Here is a 21,886-nt window from a genome sequence, read left to right as displayed (position 1 = left end):
TTAAGGAATGTAGCTATTAGGCAACCTTTAACATGCTCTGTGTTTTCTCTGGAAGCTGTAAAATAGAGTTTTCTTTAACTAATCTGAATTGTACCTATTAAAAACTTGGAGTTATAATAATGTGCTTTGTATTTCAACCTTTATATGGAATATTGAACCTGCTTTTAATAAAACAGAGGCAAGCCTAAACAATGGTTCTTGCTACTGTGTTCCATGTGTTAGAGTAAATGCATTAGCTCAAAATATGCAGAAAAAAATAGATTTTCTTTCATTGTACTAGACCAACTATACTGTTTGCATTACTTATTATATAGAGGAATGGGTTTGATCTGGAAAAATTATACAGATACCAGTAATCTTTTTTTGTTTGTTTATTTTTTAAGTCCAATAAATATGATTTAGTTGCAGTAGTTCAGTTTTGTAATCAGACCAGTACAGGTTCAAATCCTTACTCTATGACTAGCCATGTAGCCTCAGGCAATTATTCACATGTTACTCACATATAAAGTGAATGATAATATCTCCCTTTCAGGGTTATGATGAAGAGTAGATCACATTAACAGAGTATTTAATGCAGTATTAATTTAATTTGATCACTTATCTAAATTAAGTCCTCAGTAAATATATGTAAAAGAAATGTGAAAACATACACACATATTCATGTGTTTACTTCTAAAAAATAAGCTGAGAAAACTACTTACTTTATGCTGGACACTGCTAAGAAATGAGGATATGATGAAAACATGAAATAAAATCCATACTGTCTTATCTAGACCTTACGGTCTAGTTGAGGAGACAAGCATTAGATAATCATTGAGAGAGGGAGAGAACGAGAGAGCTTGAGCACTGACAGAGTATATCAGTTCTTCTAACCTGATGGGCAGGTCACATTAGGTCAGTCCACATAAGAAGGAACTGAGATGAGAAAGATAAGTAGGAATTCTTAAAGTGAAGAGGGCTGGGGGAAATTGGGAATCACAACTCCAACCAAGAGAGACCAAGAGCAGGGAATAAGATTAGTGATTTTAGAAACTAGGCTGGACACAGTGAGTAGGAAAGCAGTATCAGATGAGCTAGTGAGGCAGACAAGGGTCAAATAATGCAGGACTTACTGGCCATTTATAAGATTTTCTGCTTTGTCCAAAGAGTTGTGAGAAGCTGTTGGAAGGTTTTAAGTAGGAGAGAAAGGATCTTTTTTTTTTTTCTCTCTCTAAATTTTTACTTAAATTCTAGTTAGTTAACATACAGTATAATATTAGTTTCAATTGTAGAATTTGATGATTCATCACTTCCACATAATACCTGGTGTTCATCACAGTGAACTCCTTCATACCCATCACCTCCTTAAGCCCATCCCCCGACCACCTCCCCTCCAGCAACTCTCAGTGTGCTCTCTACAGTTCAGAGTCTGTTTCTTGGTTTGTCTCTTGCCCCACATCCCCATGTTCACCTGCTTTGTTTCTTAAATTCCACATATGAGTGAAATCATGTGATATTTGTCGACCTCTGTCTCATTTATTTCACTTAGCATTATGCACTCTAGCTCCATCCACATTGTTGCAAATGACAAGATTTCATTCTTTCTTTTGGCTGAATAATGCTGCAGTGGAGATAGGTATGCAGATATCTCTTTGAGATCTGGATTTGATTTTCTTTGCACATATACCTAAAAATGGGATTGCTAGATCATATGGCAGTTCTCTTTTTAATTTTTTGAGGAACCTATATGCTGTTTTTCCCCAGTAGACACATCAATTTATATTCCCACAAACAGTATGCAAGTGTTTTCTTTTCTTTACATCCTCACATTTGTTATAGCTTGTCTTATTCTAATATGTGTGAGGTGTGGTTTCAGACTGCATTTTCTTGATGATTAGTGATGTTGAACACCTGTTTTCATGTACTTGTTAGCCATATGTACGTCTTTTTTTACAGAAAGTCTCCTCAATTCCTCTTCCATTTTTAAATAAGATTGAGTTATATGAGTTTCTTATGTAATTTGTGTATTAATGCCTTATCAGATAGATATATGATTTACATATATTTTCTCCCATTTGCAGGTTGTCTTTTCATATTATTGATTTTTTTCTTTGCAGTGCAGCAACTTTTTGGTTTGATGTAGTCCCACTTGTTTATTTTTGCTCTTTTTGCTTCTGTTTCTGGTGTTGTATTCATAAAACCATTGCCAAGACCAACATTAAGGAGCTTACTACTTCCTACATTTTCTTCTAGGTATATTATGGTTTCAGGTCTTATGTTAAAGTCCTTAATCTATTTTCAGTTAGTTTTTGTAAGTGGTGTAAGATAGGGGTCCTTCTGTTTTTTGCACTTGAATATTCAGTTTTCCCAACATCATTTATTGAAGAGACTATTCTTTCCCCCCTGAATACTGTTGGCTCCTTTATCAAATCAACTATGTATGTGTGGGTTTACTTCTGGGCTCTTTATTCTGCTCCATTAGTCTGTATCTGTTTTTGTGCCAGTACATACTCCTTCAACTACCACAGCTTTGTAATATAGTTTAAATCAGAAAATGTGATGCCTCAACCTTTGTTCTTTCTCAAGATGGCTTTGGATATTCAGGATCTTTTATAGTTCCATAAGAATTTTAGGATTATTTTTTCTACTTCTGTGAGAAATGTCATTGGAATTTTGATAAAGTGTGCATTGCATTTATATATGACTTTAAGTAGTCTAGGCATTTTAGAAATATTAACCCTTCCAATCCATGAATGTGGGTTATCTTTCCATTTATTCCTGTTTTCAGTTTCTTTGATCAGTGTCTTGTAGTTTTTGAAGTGCAAATTTTTTACTTCCTTGGTCAGATTTTTTCCCTAAGTATTCCTAAACTGTGTCTTTTTCATACACAGTCTTTATTGTGTTGTAATATGTTTCTTCTATTTCTTCTTATATCTAATTTCTTGAGAGCTTTTTTCATGAAAGGATGTTAAATTTTGTCAAAAAAATTTTTTTTATTTATTTATTTGACAGACAGAGATCACAGTAGGCAGAGAGGCAGGCAGAGAGAGAGAGGAGGAAGCAGGCTCCCCGCCGAGCAGAGAGCCCGATGCGGGGCTCGATCCCAGGACCCTGGGAACACGACCTGAGCTGAAGGCAGAGGCTTTAACCCACTGAGCCACCCAGGTGCCCCTCAAATGTTTTTTTCTTTATCTATTGAGATGATCATAAGTTTTGCTTTTCATTCTCCTAATATAGTGCATCACATTTAATGATGTACATATTTTGAAACATCCTCACATCCCAGGGATAAATCCCACTTGATCATCATGAATGATTCTTTTCATGTGCTATTAAGCTCAGTTTGCTAATATTTGGTGGGGAAGTTGTACATCAATATTCATCAGAAATATCAGATTGTAACTTTCTTTTCTTATAGTGTCTTTATCTGGCTTTAATATTCAGACAATGCTGGCCTTGTAAAATGAATTTGGAACGGTTCTTTTCTCTTCAGTTTTTTGGAGGAGTTTGAGAAAGATTGGCATTAGTTCTCTTTAAATATTTGGTAAAACTTACCAAGAACACCATCTGCTCCTGGGCTTTTCTCTGTCGGGAGTTTCTGATGACTGATTCAATCTCTTTACTGTTTATTGAGATCCCCCTGTTTTTGTTTTTTGGTTTTTTTTTCATGACTCAAACTTGTTAGGTTGTGTTTCTAGTAATTTATCCATTTTTTTTCTAGGTTGTCTAATATGTTACCATATACTTGTTCATTGTAATCTCCTAGGGATCCTTTGTATTTCAGTAGTATCAATTGTAATGCTTCCTCTTCCATTTATAATATTATCTGAGTCCTCTTTCTTTTTACCTTGGTAAATGTAGTGGAATTTTTGCCAATTTGTTACTCTTTTCAAAAAGCCGCTATCCATTTTAGTAATACTTTTTTTTTCTCTATTTCAGTTATTTCTGTCCTGATCCTTGTTATAGCCTTCTTTTTTGCTAACTTTGGACTTCATTTAGTGGTGGATTTCTAATTCTTGACGTAAAAAGTTTAGGTTTTTTATTTGAGATCTTTCTTTGTTTCTTTTAAATGTAGATATTTTTTGCTATAAACTTCTCTTAGGACTTCTTTAGCTGCATCACATTAGTTTGGTATGGCATGTTTTCATTTCTTCTTCTTTTTTTTTTAATACTAGTTGACTTCTCTTTTTATTTCATTTTGGACCAATTGGTTGTTATGTAGTGTGTTATTTAACGTCTACGTATTTGTGGATTTTCCAGTTTTCCTCCTGTTACTGATTCCTTGTTTCATACCTTTATGGTCAGAAAAGGCAATTGGTATGACTGCCATCTTTTAAAATTTGCTGACTTCCTTTGTGACCTAAAATATGATATATCCTGCAGAATGCTCCAAGTGTGATTGGAAGAATATATATTCTGCAGCAGTTGGATGGAATGTTCTTTATGTTAGTCTAGATATATGTTAGGTCTATTAGTTCTGAACTGTAGTTCAATTTCAATGTTTCCTTATTGAGTTTCTGTATGGATGATTTATCCATTGTTGGAAGTGGGGTATTAAATTTCCCTACCATGATTATATTGTTGTTGATTGCTCTCTTCAGATCTGTTCGAATGCTCTGTTGTTGCTTGCATATATATTTACAATTGTTATATCTTCTTGGTGAATTCATCACCCTATCATTATATAATGAACATCATTGTCTCTTGTTATACTTTTTTTCTTGTTACATTTTTCAATTAAACTCTATTTTGTCTGATATAAGTATAGCTATTTGGTTCCTTTTGGTTTCGATCTACAACCTCTTCTTTTGTCTAAAATAATTTGAGTCGGGCTTCTGTCATTAAAAGAGCACTGGATTAATTTCTTTATGCATTTTTAACAAATAACCTCAACTTAGTCATTTAACACAACACAAATCTAGTCTCAGAGTTCTGGAGGTCAGAAGTCCAAAATATGTCTTAGTGGACTAAAATTAAGGTATCAGCAGGGCGGATTCTTTCTGGAGGCTTCAGGAAATCATTTGTTCCTTGTCTTTTTCAACTTCTAGAGACCACCTTGGCATCCCTTGTCTTGTAGCTGTATCATTCCAACCTCTGTTTTCATGATCACTTCACCTTCTCCTTTAGTCAAATTTCCCTCTACCTCCCTCTTATGAGGACACATATGACTACACTTATGGCCCGCCCGGATAACCCAAATTAACCCTTCCCCTATTAAGATTCATAACTTGATCACATCTGCAAAGTGTTTTTTGTCATACAAAGTAAAATTCAGAGATTTGGGGAATTAGGATGTGGACATGCTTGGGAGAAGTGTCATTCTAAAACTGTACTGTGGTAATCTCTGTAAGTAGGGAAAGTTATATATATTGTATGTATATGTATGGAATGACAGTATAGTCTTTTGTTACATGTTAGAATCAGTTCAGACTAGCAAAAGGGGGAGATAGAAGTGGAGAAGTAATTGATAAAACATACCTACTCACTATATTGAATAGGTTAAACAGACATGACCCAGTGCTTTATTTAGTCTGAAGTGTTCCAGTTACTGTATGTCTGACTTGAGGAAAACGGGGAAGGTAATTCTAATAGGAGAAGATGACAGGCAACAGTGACAACAGTGGCAAAATGTTAGAAAGTCCTTTAATATTCTTACAATACTGAGTACATTATAAAGAAGGCACAGTAACTGTAAAAGAGTAAAGTAAATTTCTAAGTATTTTGTTGAAACTCTAAAATACATAAAATTTAACAGTACAATATATTGTACTATAATTTCTCAACTAATTTATAAACTATCATTAAATATTCCCTTATTTTATAGAGTATGTTATATTAGTAAAAAGAAAAATAGAACACTATGTATAGAATGATTTTTTAAGTTCATTCTTTATCTTTTTCTCCCCAAACTATTATTAAGTATATAGTTTTAAGTTGTTCAACTGTGAATTTCCTACCATACATTCTTTTTGAGGAATTAGACCCTTACAAGAAGAAATGAATAACCAGGCAATATGTTTTTAAATATACTTCTGACGACAGAATAATAGGGAGGATAATGGGGGATGTGACTTAGAGTAGTTTCTCAAACAATTTCCCCCAGACACCTGCCTTGGAATGATCTGCTATGTATTAAAAATGCAGAATCCTGGGCTTCAAACCACTGTTTGTATTCATTTCCTAAGCCTGGTGTAACAAAATGCCACAAAACGAGCGGCCTAAAATAACAGAATTATTCTCTCGTAGTATTGGATTTCAAAAGCAAAATGTTGGCAAGCTGGTTCCTTCTTGGAAGCTCAGAGGGAGAATCGGCTCTAGGCCTCTTCCCTAGCTTGTCTTGCCAATAATCCTTAGTGTTCCTTGGCTTACAGCTGCATAACTCCAGCCTCTGCCTCTGCTATGGCTTGGATATCTTCCCTGTCTGCATGTGTGCATGTCTTCATGTGGTGTTCTCCTATCCATGTCCCTACATCTCCTGTCCTCTTCTTATAAGGACTCCAGTCATATTGGATTAAGGACCCACTCTACTCCTGTATAACCTCATTTTAATTTATATCTTAATATACATATACATGTACATACACATACATATACATATATATGTATATACATATACAAAAACCCTGTCTCCAAATCAGACCATGTTCACAGGTACTAGACATTAGGACTTTAATACATCTTTTGGGAAGATACAATAAAGTCACAACACTATCTAAACAGCAATCTCTGGAAACTGAAATCCAGACTTCTGGATTTTTAATAATTAAAAGCTTTTGCTTTAAAAAGTCTCATTTGCCGATCTAGCACCAAGTCAGGTCTAAATGTTGCCATTTCTAACAAAAAATTAAGCCAGCAGTAATTCTGGTTTTGATAGTTGAGAGGCCCTGCATTATTTCAGGATTTCCAGATTACAAAATAGAAGGAGTGTCACTTCTGAAATTATAACTGCTTATTACCCTCTTAAAAACATAGAGAATATTTTATAGCATTGTTAGTAATGAGATTTTGTGCTATTTCAAACATAATAAACTCTTTTGTGGATTTTTTACAGAGTGTATTAATATTTATTCAGTAACTTAAAGAAAAAAATCTTATAAGTACAATTAAGATTTTCTATCTTCTGATTACTTAGAACAATGACATCACTATATCCTAAGCTACACACTCTAAATTTTATACTGAGCTGTGTTTCACTTTAAAGTGTGGCAAAGTCTATTAATTTTCCAGTGAAGATTGGCTATGAGGCCCAATGGACAATTTGTTCTGTTGGGAAATATGCATTTACCCAAGAGAGTATGGGCTGGACTTGGAGTGAATTAATTAAAGGCAAAAATAAAGGAGTGAGAGAAGGTAAGAATATCCATAATCTTAGTAATATTTTCTTAAAACAAGGTTTTATCAAAATTTCATTTTTCTATAATATACAACTGTAAGAGATGATAATGTTAATGCTAATTGAATTGTAATTTTATACAGTATTTATGATGTTATAATAACTAAAATGCTTACTACTTGTAGTTATTGTCACTGTCACTATAGTAAAACAAAAGAATATGTTAAGCAAACATTGTGTTATTCTCCACTGGTGTTAAATACCCTTTATTTCCTACTAATCAATTCTTTGTCTTGATTAAATTCTGGACTTCAGAGACTCATCATAAATGTGGACTATGTTGTCATTCAGAGGATTCAGTTATTGCCAATTAACTGGAGTTACACTATTTTCTGTTTCTAGATTTATGTCCAAAGAGGAGGATTTTTCAACTATCCCTTTTCAGGAACATCAAAATCATAGATAAGTGTAGAAATTTATATTCCTTGTATATTTTTTGTACCAAAAAAATGTACTCCTCCTCACCAAATATTTGTCTCCTGAAACACTAAACTAAAATTCATATTTTGTGGATATTTTTGTAAAGAATAGTCTGTTACTTAATCAAGCCAATTTTAAAATGTTTTAATTACAAGAGCAAAGAAAAAAAGTATTTAGAGGAGACTCAAGCATAGACTTTTTATCCATTTAAAATCTCACCAGATCATTTTTAAAATTCCTCAACATCTAGGCTCTTAGTAATAACCACTTTTATTTCTTCCATATCAACCCATGGTCTATGCACTACTTACACACTTACAATTCACCACCTCGATAATGTAAATTTTTCTTCTGCCTCAAGAAAGGTCCTGTTATTTCTCCTTCTTTTTCTTTTCCCCAAGAAGGTATGTTTCATTAAGTAAAAGTTAAATATTGTATCTTTACATCACATAATGTTTCTATATCTATGCATATACTATATAATCTATCTATAATAGGGCAGAATATAATTGTATAATAATAGCACAAACATAGCACTTGGTTTTGAGCCAAGCATTCAGTGAAGGCAGTACTATTATTAACCCCATATCCAAATGATAAAATTAGGGTTCACAAATGTTATATAGCTTACCAAAGGCCAAACATTTAGTAAATCATGTTCTTGGGATTAAAACCCAGGTCATTTGGTTTGAAAGTGAACTCCTCTGCCTTCTGCTGCATTGGGTATATTTCAGAATATCATCAGGTTTTCTTACAAAAATCAACCACTTTCTCTCTACTTGGGGGGAAATCAAGGTGAAATGAAGATCACAGATTTTGAAATTAGACAGACATTGGTTTCAAGTCCTGAATGATTTTTAGTAGCTCCAAACAGTGGGAATATTATTTAAATTTTTGACTTCTGTGTATTCATCTGCAAAGCAGGGATAATTATACTTTATAAGGTGGTGGCTTAGATGAAATTAAACTATGTAGATTGAGAGAGAGAACCTGGCACTGTTTTGTCATTTAGCTGAAATACTGCAGATACCTAAGATCAGAGAGGAAAGATGAATTATTCAATAAATTATGTTTGATCAATGTCCTAATCAATTAAAGATTCTAAAAAAAATGCTATAGCAAAACTCCTAGATGGATTAAAAATGTCCATATAGCTTTTAAAATACTAGCAGTAAAATAGTAAGACAATGCCAAGATACTAAACATAAAAAGAAAAAGAAAAAGATAAAAACATAAAATATTTGTTTATTAAAAGGCAAAACTTTAAAATTAATTATGAGAGGGAAAGTTATATATAACACATTCAAGAGATAAAAATTTAATGTATTTAATTTGTGATGAAGTCTTCCAATTCCAAAATGAAAAGACCAACTCCCAAATGAAAATAAAGAAAGCTCATGACTGACTATTTTACAAGAGAAAAAAAATGTTCAGTCAACATATAAAAAGAGGCTCAATGTCAGCTAAGAAAAAGTGAGTTTAAAAGACCTCTTTTTCAGGGGTGCCTGGGTGGCTCAGTGTGTTAAGCCTCTGCCTCCGGCTCAGGTCATGATCTCAGGGTCCTGGGATTGAGCCCTTCATCAGGCTCTCTGCTTGGCAGGGAGCCTGCTTCCCCCCTCTCTCTGTCTGCCTCTCTGCCTACTTGTGATCTCTCCCTCTGTCAAATAAATAAGATAAAATCTTTTAAAAAAAGACCTTTTTTTCATATTTCATATTACCCAAATTTAAAACTATAGATAATATCCAGTGTTGTAAAGAGCAGTGGAAAATATTCTTTATCGAGCATTGTTTAGGACAAGTGTAAACTGACTTAGCATTTTTGAAAGATGATGTAGAAAAATCACGTAAATTTATCATATGCAGCCTCGTTTACACAGAAATCCCACTTCTAAATATTTACCCTAAGGAAATAATTGCACATCGCAAAATGTTTTATGAAATAAGATTCACATTATGGCAATCTAATAATATAAAAACTAGAAAATACATTATCATTAATATGACACTTGTTCAATAAACATTTATATGTATTTTTTAAAACAATAAAGTAGAACTCTGCCATGTTAGATGCTCATAGTATATTAAACAGAGACATAGATAGCTGAACAGTCTTTAAATATATATGTTATGATACCATTTATATATGAAGAGATATGCTTCATTATCTATATATCTGTAAACAAAAATTACATAGTCTTCTTGCATGTATCTATTGTTTTAATTTCTGATGATAATTTGAAAAATAAATGTATTTCCATTTTGAAAAGTTAATTATGAATTTAGTTTCTCTCTTGTTTATGTTGGGTTTAAGTGCACATGTACAAATATTTTTAAGATAAAAATTATGAGCTCAAATGTAACTCAGATTCTGAGGAGTTAGATAATATTTATCTCTTTACTGTTTATGTTTTGGTGTTAAAAGTTTATGTTGAAGTATTTTAAGAAACTTCAAATACTTTCATTAACCTACTCTAAAACTCCTTCCAGGACTGCCTAGATGGCTTAGCTGACTCTTGATTTGGGCTCAGGTCATGATTTGAGGTCCTGGGATGGAGCCCTGCATCTGGGTTTGTGCTCAGCCTGGAGTCAGGCTGAGATGCTCTCTCTCCCTCTGCTCCTCCCCCCGTGCACTCTCTCTCTCAAATACATAAATAAATCTTTTTTCTTTTAAATAAAAATAAAAACAATAAATGTCCTTCCAACCAGTACTGTCATTTTTGCTCATGCTATAACCACACAAATGAAGAGACAGAAAATGTTCTACCTTTTCATATCCTAGACTTTCTCTCAATCTCAATCTCTTCAAATTATAAAGTCTGCTTTGAAATTTCTGACTCAAAAGTGTATGATTGCTCAAGCCACTTTCACACTCTACAGATAAGACGAAGTTCTTCTTTTATTGTCATTTCTGTTTAAATCATGTTGAACTCCAAAAACACAGTTAAAAATCAAGGCTGCCTTCTCTTTTAAGTTACCAAGCCAATGCTCAGATTTAATCTGAGTATTTTATGATGATGTTGTGTGTATGCATGGATGTGTGTGTGCACATGCATGCATTCTAGTGCTACAAACACATGCACATGTTATATGTGTATATTCAGACCTGCATGTATGCTCTATGCTTGTGTGTGTGTGTTGTGAATACATGTATGTGCTTGTGTATATCTTGTATGTGCAAAGCATCTTAAGAGAGGATATCTAAAAAATGCAATATGTACAGTGCATTTAAAATGAGGCAAATATTTAAGTTTTATCATTTGCAGATAGCAGTATGGATGATTTAAAAAAAAAAAAAAAAGCCTTAATCACATGTGGGCAACCATTGTAGGTTCTGCAGCATTGCCTCTAAAGTCAAGTTTACAAGGGAATTACATTTCTGAAAAGGCAGGATCCAGTGTACTGTTACACTGAAATTCAAATTTTGATCAATGGATTCCATGCGAAAATTGTTCTAAAATGTTTAAAACATTTTAAATGTTTTAAAATATGATAAAGCTCAGTTTTATACTAAAACACCATAAAACTGTGTTTCTCCTAACTGCTTCATTTCTTCCCCAAACTGAAAAATCAACTCTAAGTGCAAATAACAAGAAAGTACATCATGGTCTGGAAAAGGGCTAAACTCAGTCTAACAGGCATAACACTGAAAACTATAAAGATAAGTTAGATTTTCTTTTTAAGATTTTATTTATTTATTTATTTATTTGACAGAGAGGGAGAGAGATCACAAGTAGGCAGAGAGGCAGGTAGAGAAGGGGAAGCAGGCTCCCTATTGAGTAGAGAGCCTGATGTGGGGCTCCATCCCAGGACCCTAAGATTATGACCTGAGCCAAAGGCAGAGGCTTAACCCACTGAGCCACCCAGGTGCCCCACAAGTTAGATTTTTAGTTTATTGTTATTATTTCCTTTTTTTGTTGCATAAAAAGTTTAGAAGTCTTAAAGAAGTATGGAATAGTTACAACTTTTTTTCCTACCTTGCCTTTTTTACATGTAATTTCTTCCCACATTTTCTTCTTCCCATTTGCTTTTTATTCAGCTTACAAAAGATAAAAGAAGTAAATGAGGGTTTTATAAAAATGATTAAATGGATCAAAGAGGAATGTGTTTCTCTGGTTCTTTTATTTTTTTTTCTTTAGATTTTCTTGTTTTTAGAGTTAAATTTTACCTTTGAAAGGTAGGAGTACTACTATTCCATTTTTGTTTTGTTTTACTTTGTTTTTTGACAGAAGTAGGAGAAAAGGAGAAGATAACCTTGACTTAGGGTAATAGTTATAAATTTGTGTTAAAGAAGATTCTATTTTACTTTTGTGAATAATCTATTTATCTGGGGCATGTACAAACATACATATAGTAATGTGGGATAAAAAGCCTAAGTATTAGAAAAAAGGAAAACAAGCTTTCTGTCAGAAATCAGGAAGGTAGGGGCACCTGGCTGGCCCAGTGGGTTAAGCCTCTGCCTTCCGCCCAGGTCATGATCCCAGTGTCCTGAGATTGAGCCTCACATCAGGCTCTCTGCCTAGCGGGGAGCCTGCTTCCCTCTCTCTCTCTGCCTGCCTCTCTGCCTACTTGTGATCTCTGTCTGTCAAATAAATAAATAAAATCTTTTTAAAAAAAAAAAAGACTTATAAGAAATCAGGAAATAATCCAGACTAAATAAAAGGATAAATATTATTCAATAAGAACATGCATATTTTGATATAAAATAAGATTTTATATTTCTTAATTTTATGTGGAAAGGAAGAATTCGTTCACCCAAAGTAAAAAAAAACTCAAGTTGCAATACATCTTTTCTTTGGAAAATATTTTTAAGGGTCCAAAACAGCTAAAATGTGGTTTCCTCATAAATTATGTTATATTTTATGAATACTGCTAACCTGAGCTGCCTTAAACAAGGTGGGGTACTCACAGACAAATTAATTCACTATTTAACTTAGTAAACTTAAATTGCATAGGCCTCTTAAGAGTTCATATATTTTAAAATGTCCTTTACTATTCACTCATATGCATAAAAAATTAACTAAATCATTATGTATATATGCCTTTGTGCCTAGTCCCATGGTGAGACCAAACAAGTAAGAAGACATCCCAATAGCAAACTGTTTCTTAGGATTTGATTTTTAAAAGGACTTACTCATTATAGCCACAATAAATATATGTATTTATAACAGATAATTTAAATTCTGAATCTTTTTATTTGATATTTATCATAAGTAAGTCAGACACATATGCTTAGCAGTGGCACTTGTAGATGTAGAAGAAAATCGTACTTAGTAGAAACACACAGAGTTAAGTATTAATCCTTGAAATATCAAAGTATAGGATAGGAAGGGCATAGTTATGTACCCATGAAAACATCATTTGCTTCTGAGTAACAAAGAAATGATGGAGTAAATCGCTAAGTGGCAAAATAAATGAAAGGAGAAACCATGAAATGCCTAGAGAAATGCATTTATGAAATGAACTTTCTTCTTGAACAGCAAATTTCTGGAACAGCATTTTTTACACATTTCAGAACACATCTGCATTTTTTTCCACCACCCCCCAAATGACACTCTGTTATGTTATTCACTGAAACCAAGAAGCAAACAGAAAATTCGATAGGGTGAATTGCCACAAACTGATGGTATCCAAAGAATGCACCCAGGATGCTTATTACATATTTCAAGTCCCAGGTTCCACCTAACACCTACTGAACCTTAGTCTCTATAGGAAGTTTCTTATAATTGAGGAAGATTTGCAAGCACACAGTATGTTATAAAAACATGCAATAAATTATAAGAAGTCACCCATTCTGTTTAACTACCCCCCTTCTGAACACTTGAGAAAAAGAGGGAAAAGTTCTGACTTAGTTATTTTTAACTGTTTGGTCCAATGCAGAATGGGAGAAAATGTTCAAAGTTTCTGTTTTAATGTCTGAATAATGTACTTACTACAGTTCTCAGCTTTCCTATTGTCCCGGATTACTATCCTTTGGTTGATAGTGCTGAAGAGTGTTGTCCAGTTAATGGTGTGATAATAACACAGGTTGCTGTTGTCAGTAATATAGATGTTTCCTGCACTGATTTCCTTTAGAGATTGGAATTGTAGAGAGGTGATGCCCTGTTGCTTAAGGATAAGCAAGGAGAGGCCACTAAAGGGAAGAAAGGGAGGGAATGGAACAATATTTAATATGTATATATTAATAAACATCTTCTGGCATATATTCTTGAAGTAAAATAAGGATGTCACATCTTACTCTAAAAAGAATGCTAATACGGCATAAAAAAGAGACTGAATCACTAAATTGTGATCTGAATATTATTTTTCTACATGCTATATATTCTAAGTTGTAAAAGGAATAATTTGACTCCCCCAAAAGAAAAGGTTCATTTTTAGAAGTACAAATATTAACGATACCTCCATTTCTGTCTACATATTTACCACTGACATATCTGCTCACTATTTTTCCCACTATCCCCTAAGTCTCAAGTTCTTCAAGGATGAAATTCAGTTTTAAAACTAAATAATTAGGGGATTCTGGCTGGCTCAGTTGGATGAGCACGAGGGTCTTGGTCCTGGGGTCATGAGTATGAGCCCCACGTTGAGTGTAAAGATTACTTAAATAAAACTTTCAAAAGCTAAATAATCAACAATTGTTTGTGGAATATTATTCATCTACCTAAGGTAAGACATTAATTCTACTCTATTTAAAAAATTTAGATAAGCTTTCAGAGGGTAAATATTGCAGAGTATGACTATAGATATTTGGCTTTAATTTAAACTCAGAAACAAATTGTAATAGTTGAAGAATGTGTCAGTAAAGATAGGAGACATTAAAAATTAAAGAAAAGAATGAAATTAAGCTAAAAGTTAAAAAAAATACTCAGAAGGCTTGGACAACTGGGGAAAGCATGTCTAAAAGTTAAATAACAACTATACTATGTAAACAAATTATCATTTCAAGGAAATTATTTTTATTTTAACAGTCTACATTTTTTAATTAAATTCCTTTTCCATTCTCTAAAGAATCATCTGTTTCCCACATTTCAATCAACTAATGAACAATATTTTACATTCTGCAGATCAAAGCTGTCCTCTTTTATTTTATTTATAAATCTAAATATATTTTTCTGCAATATTCAGAATTTTTTCCATGTGTTATGTGTGTATATATATACGTACATACATATATATATACACACATATATAATATATATATACACACACATATACCTACATATATACTTATATACATATATATACATACATATATATGTATGTATAAAACTCAGTACATGTGTATTCAACTGAGATGTAATTCATTCTCTGAAATCTGTGTTCTCATCATAACCATCCTGAGTTGTTTATTACAATGTGAACATAATAATGCATAGCAGATTTTTAACATTTGATTCAATGGATAGTAAAATTTAGTCGCATGTAGCACTTCAAAGGACTGTATCTCTCAATTATGCCTTTTTATTAAGAACTTTTCCCCCTTACAGTTTAAAACCTCTTACAGATATACCTATTTTAATAGCAAAATTCAGTGGACTTTCTGAGAATATTATTATGGAATATTTGATGACAATATTGATTAAAGGCATCCTTCAGATTTAAGTAGAAAAATTGAAATCTAAATCCCTTATTGTAAATTAACTTTTAACTGTTCATAAATAAGAATCTCATACAGAGGAAATCTAAAATAAAATAAAGCAGTGGCTTAATAAATATTAACTCACACATTTTATTATGTGAATTAAAATTTTGATATTAGACCTTCAGTGTGCTTCTGGGCCCTGATTTTCCTGCCCACTATTAGCCAGCATTGAACACAGAGCAGTGGACCAAGTCCTGAAATATCAGCCCCATGATGCATGGTTGAAATGATGGCGCCAGAGACAAGAATCTTCGGGTAAAATAGCATTTGCCTCCTGTACCCCTAAGCCATTATCAAGTAATCCCATGTTAGTTGCTAGTTATGATAACATATGTTCAAAAACAAAGGTTTGATTTTATGCATACCATACCTGCAAAACACTAAAATCACTTTAAGTGAGAGGCAGTTGAAAAATCAAACTGTTTATTCTGCATACTTTACTTATTTATTTATTTTTATCCTGCATACTTTAAAGCATAACCAGGGGTATTTTTCATTGGGCTTACGTTTGGAATTAAAAATGGAAACCCAATATTTCTAGAATCAGTGAAGCTGAAACTTTGAGATATGTACACATGACATTAGTCTTGAAATCTGGAAGACCTGCATTTCTGAACATACACACCTACCTATAGAGCACTCTTCCACCGATGGTCACCAGGTTAGAAAAAACACTGAAGTCGGTCATGTTTGGGGGCCATGACTGTATGTTCAAGAAACCTAAAAAAGACAAGAGCAGTGAAAAAACTCAGAATACCAATACCTTAGTAACTGTGTTTAATGCTGACTATCCTTGAAACATGATGAAAATGCCTTGAAAGATAGGAGTTTAAAAAAAAAGACACTAAATGTTCCTATTTTGACTCATTCTATTCTATCTCCTAGTTCTTCTAAGTAAGATTGTCTTACCCAAAGTTCATGGGCTACAATATTCATTATATAACAAATACCTAACTAATGAACACCAAAAATCTAGGTTTCTCAGACACACAGGATCATAAAACTACATACGTAAAAATAACTAAATGATCCTTCATTTGACTCACTCCTCTTTTATTTTTTTTTAATTTTTTGAAAATTTATTTATTTATTTATTTATTTGACAGAGAGAGAGAGACAGAGAGGGAACCAAGCAGGGGGAGTGCAAGAAGGAGAAGGAGGCCTCCCCACCAAGCAGGGAACCCAATGTGGGGCTCGATCCCAGGACCCTGGGATCATGACCTGAGCTGAAGGCAGACACCTAATGACTGAGCCACCCAAGCACCCCTTGACTCACTCTTCTAAAGTCAAAATACTTAGTCTAATTACATATAAAGAAAAATACAGCTTTAATTTCTCTGGAAATCCTTTACTACTCTATCTCTACACTTAGGATATCATTTGTCTGCCTTGCAGTCTAATGCATTCCTATATATATATATATACATCTAACCTTTCTCATTTGATTTTTCATTCTCAATAGCAAATCTATATCCAGTTCATGTCTATGAGTCTCTCATCAGCTACTATATAACAGCCCTGAACATATCAGGTGCTCAGTAAATATGCGCTAAATGAGTGCTACATGTTATCCATGCTCAAGAGTATTTCTTGTGAAAAGGTACACAGAAAAACGTGGATCAAAAGATCAGTTGACACAAAAGCAATAACATAAAAATATCAAAGATATTTTATTTCATAAATTCCACAGGCTTTCAAAATGTGCACAAATGCTAAGGAATAAAGACACCCATAATTTAAAATGATATTCATTTTAAAACTAGAATTTGCTTTGAAAATAAGTTGTTGATTTCAATACTATATAATATTTTTAGGAAAATGCCAAAATTCACATAGTTCATAGCACAAAAATGTACTATTAAAAATTACCTGTTATCTCTCGAACTGTCCGGAAGACATTCAGTTTCTCTGGGTCTATGGCTTCAATTGCATTGTAAGGGTCTCTATAGAATAAAGAAGAGATGCAGCCAGATTTTAAATCAGATAAAGGAATGAAAACATAAGAAATATGACTGTAGTTAGTTCATTCAGATTGGATTTAAGTAGCAATGGAAAAATTAGCAATGCCTTGTCCAAAGTTTGTTAGGCTACATGTGGAGGAGGATTAAAAGGGGCTTTGAAGACATTTATGATGATATCAGATGAGATCTTCATCGAAGGCTATTCTAGTTCTAGAGGAATGGTCCAGTCTGACTATCCTAAAGAAACCTCCAGACATATCAAGTCTACTTATAAATTTTATTTATTGTATTTTGCCTTTAAAGTTTTTTTTTCTTAATTAGGAAAAATATACACTACAAATAATTATGGTGAGAACAATTGCTTTTTGGTCTTCTCAAACATCCTAAATTGTTAATAGCACCTATAATCTCATAAGATGTATAAAAACAAACACAAGAAATATTTTTTCTTTTTTTGCTATATCCTTACATTTATTAGTATGAAAGTTACTCTTCATAAGGATTATTTTGAGCAATCTTGTTCCTATATGGTTTATTTACATTTGCTTTTATAGCACAGAAAATATTTGCTCCCATCTTTATGAATCATACTAACATCTGAAACAAAATTTATAACAAATTTAATAATATCCAAAACGTGTAAATTTTGGAGATTAAAAAAAATGCCCTCTCCTAATGCATAAATATATTTTTGTAATTAATGTAATTGATATATACATGCCTTTTCTTTTCAAAAATGAACATAAAATAACTTCTAAAATTAAGTATTTATTGTTTTTTTTTCAGAGTTTTCTTCTTAAGGAGAAACCTTTCATCTATAATATAGTGACCATACCAAATAAATACTTCTAAATAATGCCAAACACTTCTCAGTAATTCAAGCAATATTTTCAACTATTTTAAGAAATACATTTTTTTTTTAAGTTTTACAATGAATCTTGGAACACTGCACCAAAAACTAATTATGTATTTTATGGTAGCTAACATAACACAGTAAAAAAAAAAAAAAAAATACTTCATTTAGAAAAGTAAAAAAAAAAAAAAGTTTTATTACTTTGAAAGATGACTTCTGCTATTCTAGGCAAGTAGAGAACTTGTATCAATATATAACTTCCAGAGAAAAATTAAATCCTATTCATTGACCACTTCTCCAAGAGAGATCAAACCCAAGAACAATGAACTTAGGTTTTTTTAGAAGCATGTATCCATCTGTAGCAATCACCTGAGCCTTATTCTTCCTGTGGACATCTGCTGTTTTACATCTTTGAGAACCTTCTTTTTCACTTGGGAAGTAAACAATAGGATACAGTGATACATTAGATGTGGCTTTAATAGGGCTATCAATCAAGGTGCTCCACAGCCCTCCAACAAACAGAAAGGCATAAGGCTTATCTTCTAGGAATCTGAGTCTAAATCCACTGATTTTAATTCATCCTTGCATTAGAACCTTGAAATCGCCATTAGTTCCAGCAACCTTGACCTCTGGAACCCCATTTTACTGGCTCCCTCAAGCTTGGTTTATCTGCATCTGCTTCTATACTGTGAACCAACTTATATCTTAAAAAATACAAAAAAAAAAAAAAAGCAAAATGAAACAACAACAACAAAAACTCTGCTTGGTTAAATACTGTTTCAGTCTATGAAGTATAACTGATACAATGAACTGCTAGTTTAACAGGAAGTGTTATAGAAGGCTATAAATGAGTTTGCCCATAATTCACACATAATTAAGATTTTCCTCAATGTGATATGAATGTCTCTCAAAGCTTAAAGTCTAAATTAAATGTTCTGGCAAACTTGCTCTATTTATAACTGATTATACATCGAATAAAATATTATGCTTTTGATGAACGTGAAGCCAAGAAATTAAGTTCGCCATGCGGGAAAATTCTTGTTGTTATCATTTTTTAATGTGTAAAGACTTTTGTATGCAGAGAAAATATCAGCTCTGCAGTAGTAGAATGAGCTTTCAACATTTGTTGTTTGATGAAAAGCAGTGTATAGAACAGCTCTGGTCATATAATCAAATATCTTGGCTTTATTAAGAAATACTCACAATTCAGGGCAAGCACACAATGATGGGGTCAGTGCAAACCTTTACTGAGAATACTTCCAAGTTGCTAGGAATGAAATGAGTTCGGGACTGTTCATATGAAACCCAATGGACCACAGAAATTTTATATACTTAATTTTAGAGATTCAGGACTCTCATAAAATAAGTTGACAGAATCCTACTTACCAACTTCAAAGTACCTGCAGGGAGTTGTATCCTATAGCCACTTGAAATCCAGAGGACTTTAAAATTGAGAACTTCCCTAGCTAAATTCAGAGCCACGAGAAAGAACTTTATGTCCATCCTGTCATTGTGTTTGGTGATCCAAAATAAAGCTCAGGATAGAGAGAAACATATTTTTACAATTCCATTGAAATCGCTTTATTTTTCACCAAACCCATTGTCTCTTTTCCATCGTATATCATCACTACACTCTCTTATCTAAGCACTTTCTTGTCTGTGTCTCACTGCGATATAGTTTGAACATACTTATTTGGTGAGCATTCTGTTACTCTAAGTACATGCACATGACTATTATCAAACATGACAAGAGATGAAAGGTGAACATTCCTATGGACAGCCCTGCACACAGGTTTGCCTGTGGTTCCCATTCTAAATAAAGGACTAAGAGTGCCTAGTCTATTTCTGGCAATGACACCATTGTGTTATATAATGAGCATGCCAGTTAACTTTATTGAGTTCTTTTATATATTAAAAATTGTAATTGACAAATTAACCATAAATTTATTTTTTTGCATAAACTTTTGAAAAGCATAATCTCATTTAATTATGAATTTTACCTATTAGCTTAAAGAAATACTTTAGCTACTTTACTCAAACCATACGTCCTATTAAAAAATAGTTGAAGATCAAGGTAATGGGAATTAAGGGAAGTAAAACATGTCTTTAATTTACTAGAAGTTTTTTGCTTATAATACTTATAATGCTTATAATGTTATTCACATTTAAAATCTCTCTCTCCATCCATGCATGAATTGTATACATGAATACAAATAATGTCTATATATTTGTAAGATGTCTTAGTCCCACAAAATAGACTTTTTATCAAAACCTTCCAAAGATCAAGAGAAAGGCTTCAGATAATGTTTTATACTGACATAAAATTAGGAAGAATGAGAAATATCATATATAATGTATATATTTGCCCTGGAAAATGCCTTCTATATTATGGTTGAGACACAGTAATATTAATTATAATGTTAGTATTAAAATATTCTAAGTTCAGTGTTATGATTAAGAAGAAATAATAATCTTCTGGACTAAGGAAGGAGTGTGACTTACCATAAAGGAAATATTGCCATGAAAAAAACTTTGCCTCTATTTGGTTTTCATTAGTCTACAAAATAATATCTGTTACATTACATGTTGTGCTACAACTAAATACAGTTATTGAGATTTTTCTTTAGAACTGTCTCCTCCTTTGGTTTTTCTTTATTCTTTCTCTCCCTTTTTTTCTCTCCCTCCTTTTCTCCCCATGCCTCTTTATTTTTCCACCATTTATTAATGTTTTACAATATATCAGGTACTCAGCTGAGCACTTAAAAATGATCTTTGTTCTTAATCTCTGCAATAATCAGAGAAGGTAGGTATTTTATTATAAACCGAATTCTCAACTTTACACTGGAGGAAACTAAGCATTTGACATATAATGGAAACTGAGCATTTGACATATAATGGAAACCAAGCAACTCAGTAAAACTGTCTATGTTAGAGCCTCAAAGCAAACTCTAGTATAGTCTGGCTCAAATTAATGAAGTAGGAAATTTAACTTTTACTTCTGAGCTCATTTTTAAGAGAGACTTTGTTTACCTTTCTGTTCCTAATCATGCAAGTCAATTTCCTATAATCCATTTCCACCTGAATGAATTAGTAAGGTTGTTTTCCTTGAAAGTCTAGATTAATCTAATACTTTGTAATGATTCTTCTCATAAATTTGTGAATAAATGGTATCTGTTGTGCAACATATTTTTATATCTTGACATATCTGCTTCCCTTTTTTGCACGTATTTATTAATATTTCCTCTATTCTGGACGTTAGGTGATTCAGAATATGTAAAACCATTTTACAATTAGTATAAATCCAGACTTCAGATAAGTATGCTCCATAAGGAACAAAGACTAAAATAAGAATTGTGAACTGCATTTGATCATCTTTGTCAAACTTCCCCGCCCATGGTTTACCTACAAGATTAACCATCAGTGGATTTCTTCCATTGGTTCATAATCCTTCTACTATCACAGAAATCTTGCAGTGGTTCTCAATGTGGGCAGGATTTCCTACCTCAAGGGAAGCTGGGACATTTGCAGAGACGTGTCAGTTGTAACAGATATTGGGGGACATTATAGGCTTTTAGTAATAACCCCAAGCCAAGAAAATTAAATGTCTTTTCCCAGCAAAGTTTGCCTCATGTCTTGAATAA

At 32.8% G+C, this 21,886-nt stretch overlaps 1 protein-coding gene across 5 annotated transcripts in view; it reads right to left on the bottom strand.

The window, feature by feature from the left end:
* Positions 1-21,886, bottom strand: part of ERBB4 (erb-b2 receptor tyrosine kinase 4) — a 1,133,152-nt gene that overhangs the window by 266,895 nt on the left and 844,371 nt on the right. For all 5 annotated transcript variants that reach the window (XM_032859886.1, XM_032859888.1, XM_032859890.1 and 2 more), the window contains exons 10-12: positions 17,301-17,374; positions 16,061-16,151; positions 13,723-13,922 (exon numbers count right to left, since the gene is read on the bottom strand). In XM_032859886.1, coding sequence (XP_032715777.1) covers positions 13,723-13,922; positions 16,061-16,151; positions 17,301-17,374 — 365 coding nt within the window. The remainder of the gene's footprint in view (positions 1-13,722; positions 13,923-16,060; positions 16,152-17,300; positions 17,375-21,886) is intronic.

This window comes from Lontra canadensis, unplaced genomic scaffold (genome assembly GCF_010015895.1).
Source record: "Lontra canadensis isolate GAN:19392208 unplaced genomic scaffold, GSC_riverotter_1.0 scaffold18, whole genome shotgun sequence".
NCBI classification, from domain to species: Eukaryota; Metazoa; Chordata; class Mammalia; order Carnivora; family Mustelidae; genus Lontra; species Lontra canadensis.
The sequence above is the reverse complement of the archived record's forward strand: the minus strand, read 5'-3'. Positions and strand labels throughout refer to the sequence as shown.